The 22,030-nt window shown below is 42.2% G+C and overlaps 1 protein-coding gene across 1 annotated transcript in view; it reads left to right on the top strand.

Annotated features, from left to right (window-relative positions):
- LOC126175255 (eukaryotic translation initiation factor 3 subunit L) overlaps window positions 1-22,030 on the top strand; it is a 66,307-nt gene that overhangs the window by 25,087 nt on the left and 19,190 nt on the right. The window contains 6 exon segments of the mRNA XM_049921897.1: window positions 7,549-7,574; window positions 7,576-7,624; window positions 7,627-7,775; window positions 7,880-8,050; window positions 13,381-13,551; window positions 13,659-13,805. Coding sequence (XP_049777854.1) covers window positions 7,549-7,574; window positions 7,576-7,624; window positions 7,627-7,775; window positions 7,880-8,050; window positions 13,381-13,551; window positions 13,659-13,805 — 713 coding nt within the window.

Here is a 22,030-nt window from a genome sequence, read left to right as displayed (position 1 = left end):
GTACATTACAGAATTGAGGAAACAAAAGATCCTGAATGATGAACCATACATTAAAAACATAGGCACACAATTCCCGGAATGACTCTTGTAACCTGATCAGTAGTAGAATGAAGGTCCACACAAAAATGTTACACAATACAGACCATACAATCAAGATACATATGCTTTCAGGAATGTGAGAAGTTCAAATAAACACATTTTTATTGCAAGGAAAATCCAAAGGACGATGAAAGGTTAAAAACCAAGGAATACAGAAAATAGCAAAGGGGATTTCACTTCTAGTCCTTTACAGTAAAATAGACATGTTTGCTGCAGTTTTTCTACTCTGTCTGAAATGTAACAAGAACTACTGTGAAAAGTGCTTTTTCAAAATTATGTGATGGTATTGTTGCACAAGACAGTTATGTAGCAGGCACACACAACATATAAAATTCACAAGGCTTGGTGGTGGTCTGCCAAGGTAGCGTGACTCAAATTATCCTTGTGTTAAACCACACTACAGTAGACAGAAGTTGTCGTCGGGAAGGTATCTTGATTTAGCTTTGCATGTTTTAGTACTGCGAGAGTAAAGCTAAATATGAAGAGGGCAACTACAAGTCAGCAACTCCTCCAAACTACATACCATTATTCCCCCAATACAATTTAGGATCTTTAAATTTTAAGATCAGTGTCTTAAATGTTCTAGTGCTACAGAAACAACAGGATTACACATTTAATATTCAGACACAGTAGGAGAACCTGGTGAAGTAAGATCCACATGTAGATATTTACAGTGAAGAGATCTGGCTTGAAAGAAGCACAGTAAATGCAAATTGCAAGCACACAAAAAAGTGCTTTGAATGTAAACTTCAATCTACAAGCTGTGTTGAATACACTCTAAAAAAAAAGTGACTTATGTGGCAGTGTAATATTTGACAATATACAACCTGGGAAATCAAGAAGAACTTGTTACCTCTAGATTCAGGCAGATACATAGTAAAATTGAGTCAGTTGCAATTGCCCTATGTGTTTATGGTTACGTAATGGTGCTGTCGGACATAACTAAGTATGATGTGAGATAAATATGTGATTCAGCAGAAGAACTGTACAAGGGTTAGTTTTGATGTTATAATTACTAAATCAAAAAGATAAAGCTAACAGTCCCCCCCCCCCCCCCACCCCCACCCAACCTGGTACATGTCTAAAGTCTTAGCATGCTGCTAGAGAAGCCAAAACTATAGTACTGGCCATTAAAATTGCTACACCAAGAAGAAATGCAGATGATAAACGGGTATTCATTGGACAAATGTAATGTACTAGAACTGACATGTGATTATATTTTCACGCAATTTGGGTGCATAGATCCTGAGAAATCAGTACCCAGAACAACCACCTCTGGCCGTAATAATGGCCTTGATACGCCTGGGCATTGAGTCAAACAGAGCTCGGATGGCGTGTACAGGTACAGCTGCTCATGCAGCTTCAACACGATACCACAGTTCATCAAGAGTAATGACTGGTGTATTGTGACGAGCCAGTTGCTCACCCTCCATTGACCAGATGTTTTCAATTGCTGAGAGATCTGGAGAATGTGCTGGCCGGGGCAGCAGTCAAACATTTTCTGTATCCAGAAAAGCCCGTACAGGACCAGCAACATGCGGTCGTGCATTATCCTGCTGAAATGTAGGGTTTTTAAGGGATCGAATGAAGGGTAGAGCCATGGGTCGTAACACATCTGAAATGTAACGTCCACTGTTCAAAGTGCCGTCAATGCGAAAAAGACATGACCTAGACGTGTAACCAATGGCACCCATACCATCATGCCGGGTGATACAACAGTATGGCGATGACGAATACACGCTTCCAATGTGTGTTCACCGCGATGTCACCAAACACGTATGCGACCATCATGATGCTGTAAACAGAACCTGGATTCATCCGAAAAAATGACGTTCTGCCATTCGTGCACCCAGGTTTGTCGTTGAGTACATCGTCGCAGGCGCTCCTGTCTGTGATGCTGTGTCGATGGTAACCGCAGCCATGGTTTCTGAGCTGATAGTCCATGCTGCTGCAGACGTCGTTGAACTGTTTAAGCAGATGGTTGTTGTCTTGCAAACGTCCCCATCTGTTGACTCAGGGATCGAGACGTGGCTGCACGAGCCGCTACAGCCATACGGATAAGATGCCTGTCATCTTGACTGCTAGTGATAAACAAGGCCGTTGGGATCCAGCACGGAGTTCCGTATTATGCTCCTGAAGCCACCGATTCCATTTTCTGCTAACAGTCATTGGATCTCGACCAACGCGAGCAGCAGTGTCGCGATACAATAAACCGCAATCTTGATAGGCTACAATCCGACCTTTATCAAAATCAGAAACGTGATAGTACACATTTCTTCTCCTTACACGAGGCATCACAACAATGTTTCACCAGGCAATGCCGGTCAACTGGTGTTTGTGTATGAGAAATCGGTTGGAAACTTTCCTCATGTCAGCATGTTGTAGGTATCGCCACTGGCGCCAACCTTGTGTGAATGCTCTCTGAAAAGCTAATCATTTGCATATCACAGCATCTTATTCCTGTTGGTTAAATTTTGCGTCTGTAGCACGTCATCTTCATGGTGTAGCAGTTTTAATGGCCAGTAGTGTAGATGATGCAGTCCATTGATAAAGTAATACACATTTGGTTATGCCTCTTCCAGCAGCATACTATAGTACTGTGCCCTGGGGATCTTGTAACAGGACTGCGGATGTGTACCTGCAAATACAGTGAAGCCCTGCTTTTAAGCTTTTCAAAGGACTTTTAAAAAAATGGTGTAAAATGCACGAAAATGTGAAATGTGGGAAATAACATTTTGAGCTGTAAAAGTTACATATAGGATACCCCCTGAAACTTTATGTACAGGGTTATTACAGATGATTGAAGCGATTTCACAGCTCTACAATAACTTTATTATTTGAGATATTTTCACAATGCTTTGCACACACATACAAAAACTCAAAAAGTTTTTTTAGGCATTCACAAATGTTCGATATGTGCCCCTTTAGTGATTCGGCAGACATCAAGCCGATAATAAAGTTCCTCCCACACTCGGCGCAGCATGCCCCATCAATGAGTTCAAAAGCATTGTTGATGCGAGCTCGCAGTTCTGGCACGTTTCTTGGTAGAGGAGGTTTAAATACTGAATCTTTCACATAACCCCACAGAAAGAAATCGCATGGGGTTAAGTCGGGAGAGCGTGGAGGCCATGACATGAATTTCTGATCATGATCTCCACCACGACCGATCCATCGGTTTTCCAATCTCCTGTTTAAGAAATGCCGAACATCATGATGGAAGTGCGGTGGAGCACCATCCTGTTGAAAGATGAAGTCGGCGCTGTCGGTCTCCAGTTGTGGCATGAGCCAATTTTCCAGCATGTCCAGATACACGTGTCCTGTAACGTTTTTTTCGCAGAAGAAAAAGGGGCCGTAAAGTATAAACAGTGAAATTGCACAAAACACGTTAACTTTTGGTGAATTGCAAATTTGCTGCATGAATGCATGAGGATTCTCTGCCGACCAGATTCGCACATTGTGTCTGTTCACTTCACCATTAAGAAAAAATGTTGCTTCATCACTGAAAACAAGTATCGCACTGAACGCATCCTCTTCCATGAGCTGTTGCAACCGCGCCGAAAATTCAAAGCGTTTGACTTTGTCATCGGGTGTCAGGGCTTGTAGCAGTTGTAAACAGTAAGACTTCTGCTTTAGCCTTTTCCATAAGATTTTCCAAACCGTCGGCTGTGGTATGTTTAGCTCCCTGCTTGCTTTATTCGTCGACTTCGCGGGCTACGCGTGAAACTTGCCCGCACACGTTCAACCGTTTCTTCGCTCACTGCAGGCCGACCTGTTGATTTCCCCTTACAAAGGCATCCAGAAGCTTTAAACTGCGCATACCATCGCCGAATGGAGTTAGCAGTTGGTGGATCTTTGTTGAACTTCGTCCTGAAGTGTCGTTGCACTGTTATGACTGACTGATGTGAGTGCATTTCAAGCACGACATACGCTTTCTCGGCTCCTGTCGCCATTTTGTCTCACTGTGCTCTCGAGCGCCCTGGCGGCAGAAACCTTAAGTGCGGCTTCAGCCGAACAAAACTTTGATTTTTTCTACGTATCTGTAGTGTGTCGTGACCATATGTCAATGAATGGAGCTACAGCAAATTTATGAAATAGCTTCAATCATTTGTAATAGCCCTGTATGATGTAAATACATAACAGGTATCAAAAGACTTGTCAGGGACTTGTTTATTATCTAATAAAAACCGCTGATGTAACAGGAACTGATAACTGTCCGGGAAGTAGGGGTGTTTGACTCAATTTCATACGTCATAATTGATGTTTTTGAATGCCTGCAGCTGTCATTTATTATTAAAATAATGAAATGCTGCACTAGTTACGTACTTTTCACGATTAGCACTACGTGTTTCAAGAATTTTTTCTTGCTGTCAAGTGCAAATATGTACATAAGTATTTTGTGTGGTATTTGAAAATGCGTAATTCTACACCTTTTGCACCATAGTCATCTTCTTGAGGTTATCAGGTTCTATGCTTCATCAGTTATGTAGAAAATGACACACACGTGCAAACTATCACTTGCATTGTTTGTTTGTGTAACATCACAAAAAATACGTACATACATAAATACTGCACTTGCCAATGAGAAAAAATTCTCAAAATAAATTTTGCTCAGCATGAATAAAATATTTAACCTGTGCTGTGTTTACACTAAAAACATTTGAGCTACTCAAAGTGAATGACGATGTCAACTAGCACACACCGAAATACGCTAAATATGGTTTGAAAAAGTTGTCACAATGAGCACAACAATCACGAAACTGCCTTAATGCAGTAGAGACAGTTTGGACATTGTTGTGATTGGTCATGATATCTTCATTCGAACGAAACTAGTTACTTCCATCAGCTACTGCACCAAGTAAGAGCTTGGCAGCGGTGGGAGATACAGCACGAATTGTTCCAACTTTTACACGTTTACCAGTTTAAATCCGTTGAGTATAGTGCCCTGGTGTCAAGAAACTTAACCATGTAATATATATAAACACTACTGGATGGCCAATATCATCAAAATTATAAATATGTTGACGCAAAATTGGTTGCATATAAACATTGTGGGCATAGGAAATTTGACGGGGCCGAAAAAAAATGTAGTAAATGGTGGGAAAACATTAATTCCAGGAACATAAAAGTGGGGTTATACTGTAAAGAGAAAAATAACATAACATTATTTTTTCGAAGTGATAATTAAAACATTGTCTCCTCCTCATTTTACAGACAACTTGATACTCTTTGCATCTGCAGCTGTAGTAACACATCATGCAAAAAGAACACCACTTACAGCCTTATAATAAATAATCTTCATTGGCACACAACTGGTTTAGTATCCTATAGCCACACCCTTAGCTGCACATCTAAATAGAAACAGTCCGAATGACTATTCATGTGATCCAGATGACCCACATCATAACATGAGTCACAAAACCCTAATAATGACCACCACTAAACATGCACACAGTACTTCATCATTAAAGACATTGATGTATGAAAAAAGAAAAACGGGGTGGGGGGGGGGGGGGGGGATGTGTCCGGGCTTCTTTCTGTGTTCTTGCTCCTGGAACTGTATATGTTTTATTGTGTGTGCAATACATAATGTGTATTGGGGGGCGGAGACCTTTTCTGGTAGTGTATAGGTGATGTGCTTAATCGACTGCTTGTCCCACCCCATGATGGTAGCACTCTCAGCGACGCAAGTGCTATACTCTATGTACTAGTACTTCGCCATTCGCTTGGTGTGGCTGGTGGGTTGTTGCTATTCACAGGGACTGCCACTAGAATGTGCTTGATAATCTGGAACTATTAACACTGTGGTTTGGTACTGGGTATTATCCAGGGTCCGTATATTCCATATTTTTTATTATTATTATTGATTGTAGGTTCTTCTTTGCTTTTACGGAGGGTGGTGTACATTTCATTTTATCCCATTTCTGACTACCTGCATTTGACAGGTAATGCCATTTTACTGGTGTAGGTTTTTTTTAATGGACTTGGTGTTATATGTTTAGTGATTTTCAGTATTAGGGTTTTGTAATTGTGATGTTGAAGAAGCACAGAAATGGAGTGTGACTATTCTTCCAAGCTAGAGACAAAAAGTAAGTATGCAGCAGTGAATAAATACCATATCTTGACATTTGCAAGAGTCGTAACAATAAATCAGATGTAAAATAATTCCTTAAACTTGTATTATTGACTTTGAAGGCTGTGTAAAACATTCAATCCCCTTTGTGTCAATACTACAATTCAGATTCATTGTTTTGACATAAGACATGCATGCACGCAGCTACATTGCACAGATATTGCAGCTCGATTAGTCTGCATCAGCTGGGTTGGAGGGGGGGGGGGGGGGGGGGTTGATAGTGGCACTACCACAAATGCCTCTGTGCTTGCTGTAATTATTCTAATCTTGTCCTCGCGCTCATTATGTGAGTGATAAATGTTGTTGTATATTCCTAGAGTCATAATTTAAAGCTGGTTTTTGAAACACCATTAGTAGACTTTACTGGGATAGTACACATCCGTCTGCAAGAGTTTGCTAGTTCAGTACCATTGTTTCTGTAATAAGTTATTTATATTTTAATCATGTTCTCTTGAATCAAATTTTCAGTCTGCTGCCTACAATGGTACCAGTTTTATCCAATATTTGATGGCAGCCTATATAGTAACTAGTTACATGAATGGTAAAGCTGAGCCTGAGTAGCACCTCTTCATGTGTTCTATTTCAGGTTATGGCATAAGCCAGTACAAATTATGTATACCCACCAGTCAGAACCATTTTTACATCTTGAATGAGAGACCACCATATAGTTGAGCAATACCTTGCAGAAACAGTTGCAAGGGAAAATTCGACGTCAATGCTTATACTTAGTAGTTCTTCAGGATCTCTGTGACATTCTCCCATGCGTCATACAAACCTGTGATAATTTGTTCTGCTGTTCTCTGTATATGTTCCGTATCCACTGATAGTCCTATTAGGTATGGGTCCCACACATTTGAGCAATATTCTAGACTAGTTCACACGACTGATTTTTACGTGATCTCCTTTGTAGAATTATTGCACATCCCCAGTATTCTACCAATAAACCGAAATTAGTCACATGCTTTACCCACAACAGAGCCTACGTGATCATTCCATTTTGTATCCCTACAAAGTGTGACATCCAGGTTATTGTATGAGTTGGCCAATTCCAGTTGTGACTCATTAATATTCTAATCATAGGATGCTACATTTCTTTGTTTTATGAAGTGCACAGTTATACATTTCTGAACATTGTATCTGGCCTTGACTAAAAATTACATTGAAAAGAAGTGCTGGAGAGATTCTAGACCGCCGCCCCCCCCCCCCCCCCCCCCCAAAAAAAAAAAAAAAAAAAAAAAAAAATGTATGTGCTGTGCGAACACATAGACCATTAACTTTAGTTCTGCAGAGTCAAAAAAGTGTTGTCTCTGATGTTGCAGGTGCTGAACATCCTGTGCCACTTGAAACTGCCCGATCAATGGCTCTGGGATATAATTGATGAGTTTGTGTACCAGTTCAGTCATTCGCTAGATATCAAGCATCGAAAGCAATTGGTCCAGAAGAAATTGCTTTTCTACAGTCCGACAAAAGTGTGTGGAATGTTATAAATGTACTGAATGTTCTGCATTCTCTGATTGAGAAATCAAACATAAAACGCCAACTTGAGGTAATTTTTGTCTGCCTTATAAAGTTATTTCCTTTAAAGATGGTAATAGGTGTGTATGTGTAAATTTGTACTGTACAAGATTTTGATTATGTGATAATCCTCAGGTTTATGCTAGTGGTGGTGATCCAAATTCAGTAGCTGGAGAATTTGGCCGTCACTCGCTGTACAAAATGCTGGGCTACTTCAGTCTAGTTGGACTATTAAGGCTTCATTCCTTGCTTGGTGACTATTACCAAGCCATCAAAGTGCTGAAGAACATTGAGCTCCACAAAAAGGTACTGTTGAATTAATAAGACATACATTTATGAATTAGAATATACACCCTGAAGGGAAAAAAAGGCACCGCAAAGGAGTTATGTAAATTGGTCAAAAATTGTTATTCATACAGATATTGACGGAAAATGCAAAATTGCAAACTTTGGCAGCCAGTGGATGAACATGTGATGCAGGTGTGCAGTTTCACCATGCAGCTTGCAAGGATAGTAAACAGGGGACAAGTTGATATCACAGTGTAAAATCTTTGTAAATTTAATTTCTATGTACTCAGTTGGACAATAACTATGCCATGCAGACATGCATGTTAACAATACATGCAGATGTCTGCTCTTGAGAGCAGATGTGTAGTTGGACTCACAGAATCCAATTACAGAAAACAATGAACTGCTCAACATTTGAAAGTAGCAATGCCACTATTTGATGATGTTGGCAGGAATGGGTGAACCGTAACCAAACACATTATCAAGAAGAAAGTGTCTGACCTAGAGAGAGGACAGAACGAGAGGACCGACCAATCTCCAGAGAGGCACTCAGAGCACCAGATTCATCAGTATCGTTGATCTGACGTGCGACTGGTGCTTCAGTGATCACAAGGGACCATTAATAGGCCACTCACAAAAAGGGGCTGAGCTCATGGTGCCCCTTGTGCCAGCTACCATTAACCTCTGTCAAGCCTGTCTGCAGTAGTGTCAGGCACATTCAGACTGGAATTTCACTGACTTGAACAGAATTGTCTTCAGTGATGAGTCTTGCTTCAGACTGAGCTCTGATGACCAGCAGAGATGCCTCTGGAGGTTCCTCAGACAGTGGTGACAGAACAACCTGACTGTTGCCCATCATATGGTCTGACAACCAGGCGTGATGAGCTGGGGTGCAACATCAATTATATTCTAGCCCCATTTTTTTTGCCTTTCATGGCAAGCCATTCTAGGCCTACATTTCAGCAGGATAATGCCCGTATCCCCATCTGACAACATTTTGAGCATTATGGGCAGTGCTCTCCAACCAGCTCAGGATTTTGACTTGTAAACATGCCAGTTGGTCGGATTTTGGCACAACCAACAACTCTATCAACAAGTGCTGAGCCAAATAATTGCTTACATAAGGGCCGGAGGTGGATCAACACCTGTTTATTTGCTCAGTTTTTAGTCGTTCTCTTGAATAAATCGTCCAGCTTTTCTGAAATTGTGGTCATTTGTCTGTACATGTACGTCACATTTACCGATTTCTGTCCCGTTTGGATGATTCCATCATTGTGCGTTGTTGTTGTTGTTGTTGTTATACAGGGATAATATTTACCAAAAGAAAATTGTGTAAGTGGCTACAAAGATAATAATCCTGTGCTATTTTCAATTTGATTTGGCAAGTTTAATATGTGGCCTAAGAATTAAATTTGACAGATGGTACTGTTGGTTGGTACCCATTCTGTATTCTTTAAAAGATAGATTATTTTGACAAAAATGTGAGCATTTTTCATTGGGGTACAAAAAATACATCTTCTATCATTATTAATATTAGTACTGATGCAACTTTTTTTATTTACAGTCTAAAATTACATCATCATACACAGTGTTTCAAAAAGAATAATCTGATTTTGAACAGTACTAATTACGAAACATGGGGTGTGCCAGTAAGAAAATGTGTGTTGTTTGAATGGGTGTGGCCAAGAGTTTCAGAAAATTGCTGTTCGATATCAGTCAGTGTCTTCTTAGTTTGCAGTCAGTCAAAAGAAAGAAGGCGTTTCGTATGCTGCAGTTAGCAAAGAGTCAGTGATTTCGATCCAACATGCTTTTCATCAGCTTTTTGGCATTGATCTGCATGCACCCAAATATATTCATCATTGGTATCACCAATTTGAAGAGACAGGATGCTTGCTCAAAGGTAAGAGTCCAGGTCGACTTCGCACTTATGATGACATGGTGGGAAGAATTCAGCAAACGTTTTAACAGAGACCACGAAAATGTATTCGCTGCACAAGCAGAGAACTGGCAATGCATCATATGACTGTCTGGCAGGTGTTAAGGCTTTGTTTGGTCTATAAAGCAAACAAACTAAAATTACTGCAAGCTCTTCAGGTGGATGATAAAAGCAAACATGTTGACTTCAGCAACGCTCTGCTAGAGGTTATGGAAGATGGTACTTTTTTACCATGTTTAATTTTCAGGGAGTATGTAAAGGAAAGGGTATTCATCTCCCCTTTACCTTGTGACAGAGAAGTAGTGAAAAAATAACAGCTGCCATAACTTCTGTAAAAGCAGATACGTTGTGTACAGTTCGTGATGAATTTGTCTGTTGTCTAGATGTTGTTCATGCTTCTGTTGGTGGACAGAGGGCATTGTAATAGCATAGCTAAAACTAAAAGATTTTTTAGTATTTTCAAATTTATCCCATGTTTGTAGTACTATTTTATTAATAAATGTGGAGTTTTGAAATCAGGCCACTGTTTTTGAAACACTGTGTGTAATGAAATAAAATGTATTTGAATTAGGTAAGTTTTTGTAATAAAAAGAGAGAGAGAGAGAGACGGAGGGGGGAGAAGAAGAAGGAGGATGGATTGGTTGATAGGATTCATCTTGAAGTATCAGGGGAATAGTCAGTTTGGTAGTTGAGAGATATGGAAGGTAAAAATTGTTGAGGAAGATCAGGGATTGACTACAGTAAGCAGTTTCAAGTGGATGAGCTGCACAGAGATGAAAAGACTTGGAGCAGACAGTCTAATGTGGAGAACTGCTTCAAACCACTGCTTCAAACCAATTTCTTTGCATGAAAATCTCAACAGCATCCATATACCAGTACTGCTAACACTGACAAGGAAAAATCTAATATAGAAACAGAAATACTAACTGTTGTTGGCTTGCTTCTTCAACAACACAGGCACATATTGTGTTCAAATAAATCACAGTTCCTCACTTTTCTAGAAATGCACAAAACAAGAAAACACTGGAGATGTATACCTCTTAGCCAACATATTACTATGGAAGTACAAAGCTCAGATCTTTGTACAGGAGAACACTGTTTGTAGGTTTGACTGGGGGAAACAGTCCAACGTGAACCACACTTTTGGTGCAGCCTAATGCCATCAGTTTGTTCACTAAAGACACAACTATCCATTGATTAATGTGCAAATACAGTACTGCATTAGGTAGACAGGCAAGTCCAGGAGAAAACCACACAGTGCAGGGTCTTCGTCAATGGGTAAAGATAGCTGTAAACATCACCTGGTTGTGACAGATGAGTCCCTGGCAGTCAACACCGCCCTTAAATCTGCCACAGGTGTTTTACCACATAACTTGGCACTGGCGGATGCGTACTTTACAGCTGTGCCTGTCAACCCCGCCAATCATATGCGTGATTATATTGACTGACCCAGCAGAATTACAAGGAGAACTTTTGGGAAAAATCCTCGTGGACATCAACAAAATAACCTAGAATGCTAATTATTAATAATCCTCAAAATAGGGTAACTGTACATAAATTTTGAAATATGTTTATTCAACTTTGATGTTGTAACTAGGTTACAAATCTCAACACTGATCATGTTAGTTAATTTAATGCATTATTTTCATGGCTATAGTCTTTTAACATTGAAAGTTGTCATTAAAGTGGAATAAAATGTGTGTTGATTGCATTTTTGAAAATTTAGCCCAAAGCCAGCATTCAATGACATGAATGTGGGGAGCCTTTCCAAAATAACGTACAAATTAGCTGTTATGTTGTTCTGTGTTGCAATCCTTAGTTCTTGAGAAGCGTTATAATTTCTGGAACAGATCAGTAAATTTCACTGTTTTTGCCCTCTGTTGTAGCACTCGAAATTGTATTTTCTCAATTTGACTGATTCATTTGCGCACATAGATGCAGCTCAGATGTGCGCATGTACTCCCATACACACGTGCATACATACACCCACAGTATGGCATGGCTGAGTTCCTTGGAGTCTGTTGCAATCTTTCCGCTGTGGAAAGCTGAAGATAGTCACAGAAAGTTGCAACCAGTCTTCATTGTCCACAGACAACTGATAAACTACTTTGTGGATAAGTTGTGCTTAGGTAGGAGAGGGATATCCTCATGGGAATTCAAACCCAGTGTCGTGCAAGCATACTGCAACCTTTTTTATGTTGTGTTGGGAATTGGCTGGAAGTGACAGGAAAGATTATAAAGGTTCATATCCACCTTCACAGCATTGAGAATTCTAAAGTGAAAAAAATCCATACTCCATACTCCATATTCCAGGAAGGGACAGGTGCCTCCTCTTGCAGATGCCTGTTGTGCATTTTTAACTGATTATCATGTTACAGTTTTAAGCTCTGTTTCTTTGCTGGCAGAAAAAATATTGAATTAAAGGGGATCTGCATTTTTGCAAGATCGTAATATTTGCTTTGTTTTACCCAAATATGTTTCACCACAGTTGTGGCATCCTTAGTGGGATTTTTCCTTATAGAGACACACACATTGTGTGACTACCAAGAGAAATCAATCACAAGTCTGTATTAATACACCATGTCACCATTTCTGTATTTGTCTTGCCCTGAGCTGTACTTGGTTTATATTTGCCTGCTAAATGCGTTTTTGTGTAGAAATGACATTTTCTCCTGATCAATGGTGAATCTTGTTGTGAATTGTGTATCTACCATAGCAATATAATAAGCCCTAGAATTCACCAGTGATCAGGAGATCTGAATATATATATATTTTAAAAAAAAAAACACACACACACACATTTAGCAGGCAAATAAAAACAAAGTACAAAAAATGGTTCAAATGGCTCTGAGCACTATGGAACTTAACATCTATGGTCATCAGTCTCCTAGAATTTAGAACCACTTAAACCTAACTAACCTAAGGACATCACACACATCCATGCCCGAGGCTGGATTCGAACCTGCGACCGTAGCAGTCGCGCGGCTCTGGACTGAGCGCCTAGAACCGCTAGACCACCGCGGCCGGCAACAAAGTACATTTCAGGACAAATGAGATACAGTGATGATCACATGTATTAATTTAGACTTGTGCCTGATTTCTGTTGTAACCACAAAGCACACCTAATGTAAAAGATCAAGACAATACAAGGAAAACCCACTGGGTATGCCACAACTGGGGTGAAGCATGTTTGGGTGGAACAAAACAAAAATTGTGTTCTTGGAAAAAGGCAGACACTCTTCAGTTCATTATTCATTGCTTAGTTGGACAAGAATGTTAATCAGAATTTATTTAAACTTGTGAAAGTGTATATATTACATCTATACGTTAGTACTATGTTACTTTTTATAACTATTACATAGATATACTTCAAGGAAATTTGTATCAAACACAGCATTAATCTATTCTGCAGAGTCAATATGCACATGTCCCAGCATGCCAGATCTCAACATCATATTACGTTGGATTCTCATACATGATGATGAGACGATATTCAGATGCTATACGCACTTTCAGTTCAAGCTTATTGTATATTCAAAGGACAAAACAGATGTATCAGTCTACCAGTTACCAACATGATCAGGTAGGCAGTAATAGTCTATGAGTACTGACTGACACTTATATTATGCTACTCCACTTTTGTATGAACTTCCAGCTATAACTAAAATAATGTGTTACTTCATTTTTCAGATCAAGAAACAGACAGATCAGATGTATCACCTGTTGGCTATTTGCCTTGTTTTGCACCCACAGTATATAGATGAGTCTCTTCAACATGCATTAAGAGAGAAGAATTTCATCGAAACAATGAACAAAATGCAGCGTGGTGAGCTTGAGGTACATGAAATAGTAGCACCTTGCTTTATCTTCATCTCTCTTTTTTTCATACAGTATTTACATTTGTTCTGTTGAGTTGTAGCATTTCTGGGTTAATAGATTATAGTTGCTTTTAACTGAGTAAACCATTATTATGTATGCCTGCAGAGATGATGATGATTATACCGTATTTACTCGAATCTAAGCCGCACTTTTTTTCCGGTTTTTGTAATCCAAAAAACCGCCTGTGGCTTAGAATAGAGTGCAAAGCAAGCTGAAGTTCTGAAAAATGTTGATAGGTGCCGCCACAACTAACTTCTGCCGTCGAATATATGTAGCGCTACACAGGCATCCTTTGTAGGCACAAAGATAAATACTGGCGCCAAAACCTCTGCGTCAGTAAATAAAATAAAATAAAAAAAATTGGAAGACGAGCTTTTTTTCTCCGCCCGAGTTTCGACCACTGCATTTTCATACATTATCCAACGTAGTAAATACAAATTCCGTATTGTTCATCTTCGAATTTCAATGTACTACAAAAATCCGACTGGTAATACTGGGATTTTTGTCAATATGGCCAACTCTACGTTCTGAATTTTTTCCTACCTGTGAGAAGAGATGGTTGCTAATAGGAACCTGATGAAATGTGAATCACATGCAGTATTCTCTTCACCATAAGAATAATACGAATATAAACATTTTGCCATGTATTCTTTCGTGTTTGCTTCTATCTCGTTTAAATCCTGTCTGCCAAATAAACTACGAAACTAGAGTGAGACAACAGCAAACGCGGAAGAATATACGTATCGTGTCATGTTTATATTCGTATTATTCTTATGCCTAATAGTGATACAGTCAGAAATGAAGCACGGCAACTGACTAGATTTTTAAATCTAAGATGACTAATTTCTGTGCAGAATTTTATGTACTAAAGAAGCGGCCGCAAAGATTTTCAAACGGAGAAAAATTTTCGCCAAACTCTCCTTCAGAACATGTTCTATCATACGCAGTCTATTATTTGGTTCTTGTTGATCATTATCAAAGAAAGCAGCAGTGTAAGTAACAACAAATAGCAGTCTCTTGCCATTGTTTCGCTGATGAGACGATTCCTCTCTTTTTTTTAATTGTAGGCGGCGGTAGCGCGCGCAAAAGCAAGCCATGCCGCGAGCAGCGACAGGCTGTAAACACGCACTATCAGAATGCGACAAACAATGCATGACACAGTATAGTAATGCATTTTCAGCTTGGAGTGACTGACGTAAACACCTATAACATAGAAAACTGCACTTATCAGATCAAAGCAAAATAAGCAATCAATTCAAACCAGACGTAGCACGTGAAAAAGGAAGGTATCCGTATAAATACGGACGGAGCGCCTGACGCATAGCAATGGCTACCTGGTAAAGATTAATTGCTAAGCTTTCGACTCGAACCAAACTGCTGTAGCTGTTTCGTCATTCATTCGACCTAAATTGTGTCTCATATTACAATGGACCAACTTTGTTTCGATTTGGAGGTGCGGCGTAAAACTTTTCTCTCCCCTTGAATTTCGAGTCTCAAATTTCAGGTGCGGCTTAGATTTGGGAATTTTTTTTTTTTTTTTTTTTTTTTTTTTTCCTTTATTTCGAGTCTCATTTTTCAGGTGCGGCTTAGATTTGAGTGCGGCTTACATTCGAGTAAATACGGTAATAATAATAAAAATAAGACACTAATAGTGATAATAGTGAAGGGCATTAGGAGTGATGTAGATTGGTTTAGCATGTTTCAATACTTGTTTAGTATTATAGAAACAAAAAGGATCAAGAAAGAGAAAATTGAAATGACAGTGACAGTAGCTGTTATGACAGAATCAAATTAAGTGAAGAACTCTGCCAGCGTGGAGGAGGGAAAGGTTGTGAGGAAGAGGGGATTGACGAGAGTGAGCTGCAAACTTAGTATATGGGAGAGATGGTTATTGTGGTAGAAATTGGGCAATTAACTGTCCTTTTTGAAGTTTGGAAGGAATTTAAATTCTTGGGCTTTTTTAAGGAGATTGTTCCAAAGTCAGGCTCCTGATACAGAAAATTATTTAGAGAACATGTCGGTGTTATGTGATGATACAGAGAGGACATTACAGGAAGGAGTGTTTCTGTTGTGCTGTTCAAGAAGTATCCTGATTATGAAGATGCTAGAGCAAACTTAAGAATACGTATGATAGTCTCTAGGCTTACTGGCACATAGCCATGATAATTGTTCGTAGGTAGAAGTGATATGGCAGTGGATGACTGCTACCTAAGGATTATGTCTTGGAGGAACCCTGACAGCAATGCCACCATGTTGAATAATTTTTTTCATGCAGCCACAGGACGTCGTGTTAAGACTCAAACTGTGCGCAACAGGCTGCATGATGTGCAATTTCACTCCTGACGTCCATAGCCAGGTCCATCGATGCAACCATGACATCATGTAGTGTAGTACTGATGGGCCCAACAACATGCCAAATGGACTGCTCAGGGTTGGCAACATGTTCTCTTCACCAATGAGTGTCGCATATGCCTTAAACCAGACAATCATCAGAGATGTGTTTGGAGGCAAGTTAGTCAGGCTGAATGCCTTAAACACACTGTTCTGCAAGTGCAGCAAGGTGGAGGTTCCCTGCTGTTTTGGGATGGCATTATGTGTGGCCGACGTATGCCGCTGGCGGTCATGGGAGTTGCCGTAACGGCTGTACAATATGTGAATGCTGTCCTCATACTGCTAGTGCAACCATATTGGCAGCATATTGGCGTGGCATTCCTCTTCGTGGACGACAATTCACGCCCCCATCGTGCACATTGTTGTGGTTGGCAGGAGAGCCAACACCGTGTTACTAGAGGAAGCCGAAAGGCACACGTTTTAGCTCATGCAGGCTGGCGTGAGGTCTGGAACAGGACAAGGAAATTAGGATTTAGAAAAACGGACGTAGCTGGTGGAATACTTAACTTTAATCCATAAATGGTGAACGTCGCTCTTGACTGTGCATTATTCACAGTATTAATAGTAACTGGTAATGGCGCCTTGCTAGGTCGTAGCAATTGACGTAGCTGAAGGCTATGCTAACTATCGTCTCGGCAAATGAGAGCGTATTTTGTCAGTCAACCATCGCTAGCAAAGTCGGTTGTACAACTGGGGTGAGTGCTAGGAAGTCTCTCTAGACCTGCCGTGTGGCGGCGCTCGGTCTGCAATCACTGATAGTGGCGACACGCGGGTCTGACGTATACTAACGGACCGCGGCCGATTTAAAGGCTACCACCTAGCAAGTTCGGTGTCTGGTGATGACACCACATTCCTCCCCCGCAAATCGGCGTATGGTTGTGGCATAAAGGCTTCCTCCCGCCATGGGGAGGACCCCATGTTGACGTATGCGACGAGGTGGGGAGCCTAACAACAGGCGAGGCTGTACCACCCGCACCCTGCCGTTCGGACCGCAGGGAGCTAGGAAATGCCTGAAAACCTGCTCCAGGGTGCACGCCAACATGCGGTGTATGCACCCGCACAGAGACAGGAGGGGCCGAAGGGTCGACCTCCATCGGGCCGGGGCACCCGACGGGCGAAGACGACATACAGTCCGGAGCGGGCAAGATTTCCATGTCTGAGGACTACTGGTCACGGGAAGCGATCGGCGGCGGGAGAACAGGCGGCGGCACGTCGCCATAGGGCAAAATGGAAGGCAGCGTCAGTAACACCTGGGGCCAAGGCGAGCCAGTAGATGGGTCCCCAGGGCGCTGGCCGGACGGCACTGTCGCTGAAAGCAGACGGGGAACAGCAGATCCCGTGCGACGACAGAGGCGCAGCTGATTGAGATGCCGATGCACCTCACCAGAGGCCCCCAAAACCAGATACATAGCGCGGCCGAGGCAGCGAAGAATGCGCCCTTTGAGCCAACGCCGTGAACCTCGATAGTGGCGGTAGTAGACAACGTCGCCTGGGGCAAAAGCAGGTGTCTGCTGCTGCACAGGAACCTGATGCGGCGGATGTAGCAAAGACATCAAGGTTCGATGAGGGCGACCGTGGAGCAACTCAGCCGGCGAGCGACCATCTCGGGGCTGAGAGCAATACGAGAACAAAAAGAGCAATAACGCGTCCTCCTGAGAATGCGACTCTTTCAACTTCAACATCTGTGACTTGAAAGTCCTGACCAATCGTTCAGCGGCACCGTTTGACTGTGGCGAAAACGTTGCGGACGTCAGATGTTGAATGCCATTGGCCTTGCAGAATGACTGAAATTCTGAGGACATGAATTGTGGGCCATTGTCAGAAACAATAGTCTGTGGAAGACCTTCAAAGCAAAAGATAGCAGATAACGCTTGGATGGTGGCAGATGACGTCGTGGACGACATCCGGACAACAAAGGGAAACTTACTGAATGAATCTACCACAACCAACCATCGAGCATTCCAGAATGGACCAGCAAAATCGATGTGTAAGCGTTGCCAAGGGGAAGTGGCTTTTGGCCATGCAAAGAATTTCTGCAGTGGTGCTGATTGTTGTTCAGCACACACCATGCAAGAAGAGCACATATTTGTAACCGTGGCATCGATTCCGAACCAAGTACAGTGCTGACGAGCAAGTTGTTTCGTTCTCCCTATACCCCAATGTCCTTGGTGGAGAAGCTGTAAGACAGAGGACTGTAACGAACGTGGGACCACGACCCTGGACTGATCATTATCAGAACGCAACAGCAAAACACCACGTCGTACAAAAAGTTTCTCCTGGTGAGCAAAAAATCGGCGAACCAACGGATCCCCGATCCGTGACTTTGACAAAGGCCATTGCGTAGCAACAAAACGCAGAACGGTAGCAAGGACAGGGTCGGCAGCTGTGGCTGTAGCTACACGACGAAAATCAATCGGAAACGATTCGACCACGTCATCAGTTTCCGAATCAATGAACATGCAAGCAAGTTTGGAGGAATCGAATGCTCTATCCTCAGCAACAGGCAAACGGGACAACACATTGGCGTTTCCGTGCTTAGCAGTGGACCGATACAAGATATCGTAGCGGTACTGCGAGAGGAAAATAGACCAGTGAATGAATTTCTGCGCTGTACGTGGAGGTACAGGCTTGGTCGGATGAAAAAGCGAAGTCAAAGGTTTGTGGTCTGTGATGATGGTAAAGTGACGACCATACAAGAAATCATGAAACTTTGTAACACCAAATATGAGAGCCATTGCTTCTTTCTCGATCTGTGAATAATTTCTTTGCGCAGACGAGAGCAATTTGGATGCAAAGGCAATAGGGCGATCGTGCGAACCATCTTTGTGCGCAAGCACAGCACTGATCCTGAAATCCGATGCACCCACCATCAACAAAAGGGGCTTCCGGGGATCGAATGGCGTAAGGCAAGTATTGGAAAGCAACGCCGATTTCAACTGGCAAAAGGCGCATTCGTATGCCGTCGTCCAGACGAACGGAACACCATTACGGCGTAAGCGTAAGCGATGAAGCGGAGCTGAAATGGAAGAGGCATGCGGCATGTATCTGTGATAATAGTTAAATTTTCCCAGCACACTCTGTAGGGGGAGACCAAGAGATGAATACACTAAGCAGATTCAGAAGGATGTAGGTTGCAGTAGGTACTGGGAGATGAAGAAGCTTGCATAGGATAGAGTAGCATGGAGAGCTGCATCAAACCAGTCTCAGGACTGAAGACGACAACAACAACTACTCTGTAGCTGCTTCAAATTCTGCGGCGAAGGCAAGTCTTGTATGGCACGGAGGTGCTCAGGACTGGGATGTATGCCTTGGGCATTGAGTACATGTCCCAGGTAGGGCAAGTCACGAGCAAAAAAGCACATTTGTCCTTCCGCAAGCGAAGACCATTTTGTCGCAAGACCTGAAATAATGTTCTGAGATTGGCTAAATGTTCTTCTTCCGTCTTTCCGGAGATCACAATATCGTCCAGATAGTTTGCTGCAGTAGGGACCGACGCACAAACAGTTTGTAGATATGGCTGAAACAATGCAGGGGCGGATGCACACCCTAATGGCAGTCATTTGAATTGATACAAACCAAGATGTGTATTAACCACCAAAACGCGTTGGGATTCTTCGTCCACCGGTATTTGCAAGTACGCATCTGCTAGGTCCAACTTCGAAAAATATTTACCCAGGCACAGTTTGTCAAAAAGATCTTCCAGGCGGGGTAAAGGAGAAGTTGCAATCACTAGTTGTGGATTCACTGTTGCCTTGAAGTCCACACAAAGTCTCAATTTTCCGGAAGGTTTTGGCAAAATTACTAAGGGTGATGCCCAGAGAGAAGCCTGCACACTTTCAATTACACCTTGTGATTCCAAATCGTGTAATGTTTTTGCGACCTCATCACGCAATGCGTGGGGAACATTGCGCGCTCTGAAAATTTCGGTTGCGCGTTTACTTTCAGTTCCAAATGTGCTTTATAGTTCTTAGCGCAACCGAGGCCCGGTGCAAAAATGTCTGTAAATTCTTCACATAGATGAGAAACACTGTCGGAAGGCACAGTCTGGTTCACTGATAGGACCTGATTGACTATAGACAAGTTAAACAACTGAAATAAATCGAAACCAAACAAGTTCACTGCAAAAGAAGAACAAAGGACGTAAAATGACACAAGGTTTGTTTGTCCCTTGTATGTTGCAAGAAGGCTGCACTGTCCTAACACAGGGATCTCTTGACCTGAATAGCTAGTTAACTTAACATTTGCAGCACGCAACGGAGGTGTGCCCAGCAGTTTGTAAGTGTCTTGATTGATCAGTGAATCTGCAGCTCCGGTATCGAGCTGGAATGGTATCACTTTGCCGTTAATGTCCAAGTCCACAAAAAGTTTATTGCCCTGCTGACAACAAGAGCGACTGTCTCGTGCAACGTGAACTGACACTGGTACAAAATCACTTGCGACTTGACGGGAGTTCCGGCGATGTCGACGCTCACTATTTGTGGTACGAACACAGTCACTGTGGGAGAGAGTGGCACTGGGCGGAGTGGAATGAACTACATGAATTTCGATGGGCGAAGTTTCGCGAGCCTGAGTATCCTTGGTTCGATTCCGATTCCGGCGCGAAGCAAAGGGCCTGGAATGATTTTGAGTTTCCGATCTGAGCTTTTTCTGGCAAACACTTTGAACATGTCCTTTTTTATTACAGTAAAAGCAAATAGCATGGCGTGATGGGCAATTCTCACGTGAATGTCTAGTAGCACACCGCGGGCATGATTTTAGCACTGCATTTGCTTGCCGGTGCGGTACACAGGGCTGAGTGCCTGGCGGCAGCGGCGCGGCCAGGCGCGAGGGCTGTTTACTGCTCCGTGCAACTCGCCCGGCGGGCCGGTTAACCTGACACACGGGTGGCGAAGTTTCAAATGAGTCCTGAGCAAAGTCAAGTGTGTCCTGCCGATCCAATATGTCCATCACTTGTTGAAGGGAGGGATTGACTAGTTTCAAAATCTGTTCCCTTATACGAACATCAGAAACGTTCTGTGCAATTGCATCATGTACCATAGTATCTGAATAAGGGAGTTCACATTGACACTCAAAAGCACAATCGCTAGTAAGGCCTTGCAAGGTTGCAACCCACTCCTGATTAGTCTGACCTGCTGTATGTTTTGTACGAAAGAAGGTATACCGTTTGGCTACTACATTGACTGATTCTTTGAAATAAGCATCTAATGTAGACAAAATTTCTTCGTAGGACAGAGTTGCTACGTCGCGTCGGGGAAATAATTTGACTATCACACGGTACGTTTGTACGCCGACCGAAGACAACAGAATCGGCTGCCGCTCGTTAACCTTGAATTCTGTAGGCGGCGAGATGGAATCCAAATTGGCGTGACCACTCCGTCCAGCTTTCCAGTGCAGCATCAAAAGGACAAAAAGTTGGTGCAACTGCGTGTTGTGGCTGCGTTAGCGGTGGAGCGGCGGCTGCCGCATCGTTTTGCATTGCACGTTGACCCTGGACGAGCTGTCAAAGGGCATCCAGTAAGGCCTGCGTTTGCTGATTCTGTAAGCGATAAAATTCGGACAGTACATCTGGAGATGGTGGCGAAGCCATTACACAAGTAAATCAGGGCAGTATAGTTAAGAACGCGGTTTTGCCTCGTCGCCAATGTTGTGGTTGGCAGGAGAGCCAACACCGTGTTACTAGAGGAAGCCGAAAGGCACACGTTTTAGCTCATGCAGGCTGGCGTGAGGTCTGGAACAGGACAAGGAAATTAGGATTTAGAAAAACGGACGTAGCTGGTGGAATACTTAACTTT

This window comes from Schistocerca cancellata, chromosome 3 (genome assembly GCF_023864275.1).
Source record: "Schistocerca cancellata isolate TAMUIC-IGC-003103 chromosome 3, iqSchCanc2.1, whole genome shotgun sequence".
NCBI classification, from domain to species: domain Eukaryota; kingdom Metazoa; phylum Arthropoda; class Insecta; order Orthoptera; family Acrididae; genus Schistocerca; species Schistocerca cancellata.
The sequence above is the reverse complement of the archived record's forward strand: the minus strand, read 5'-3'. Positions and strand labels throughout refer to the sequence as shown.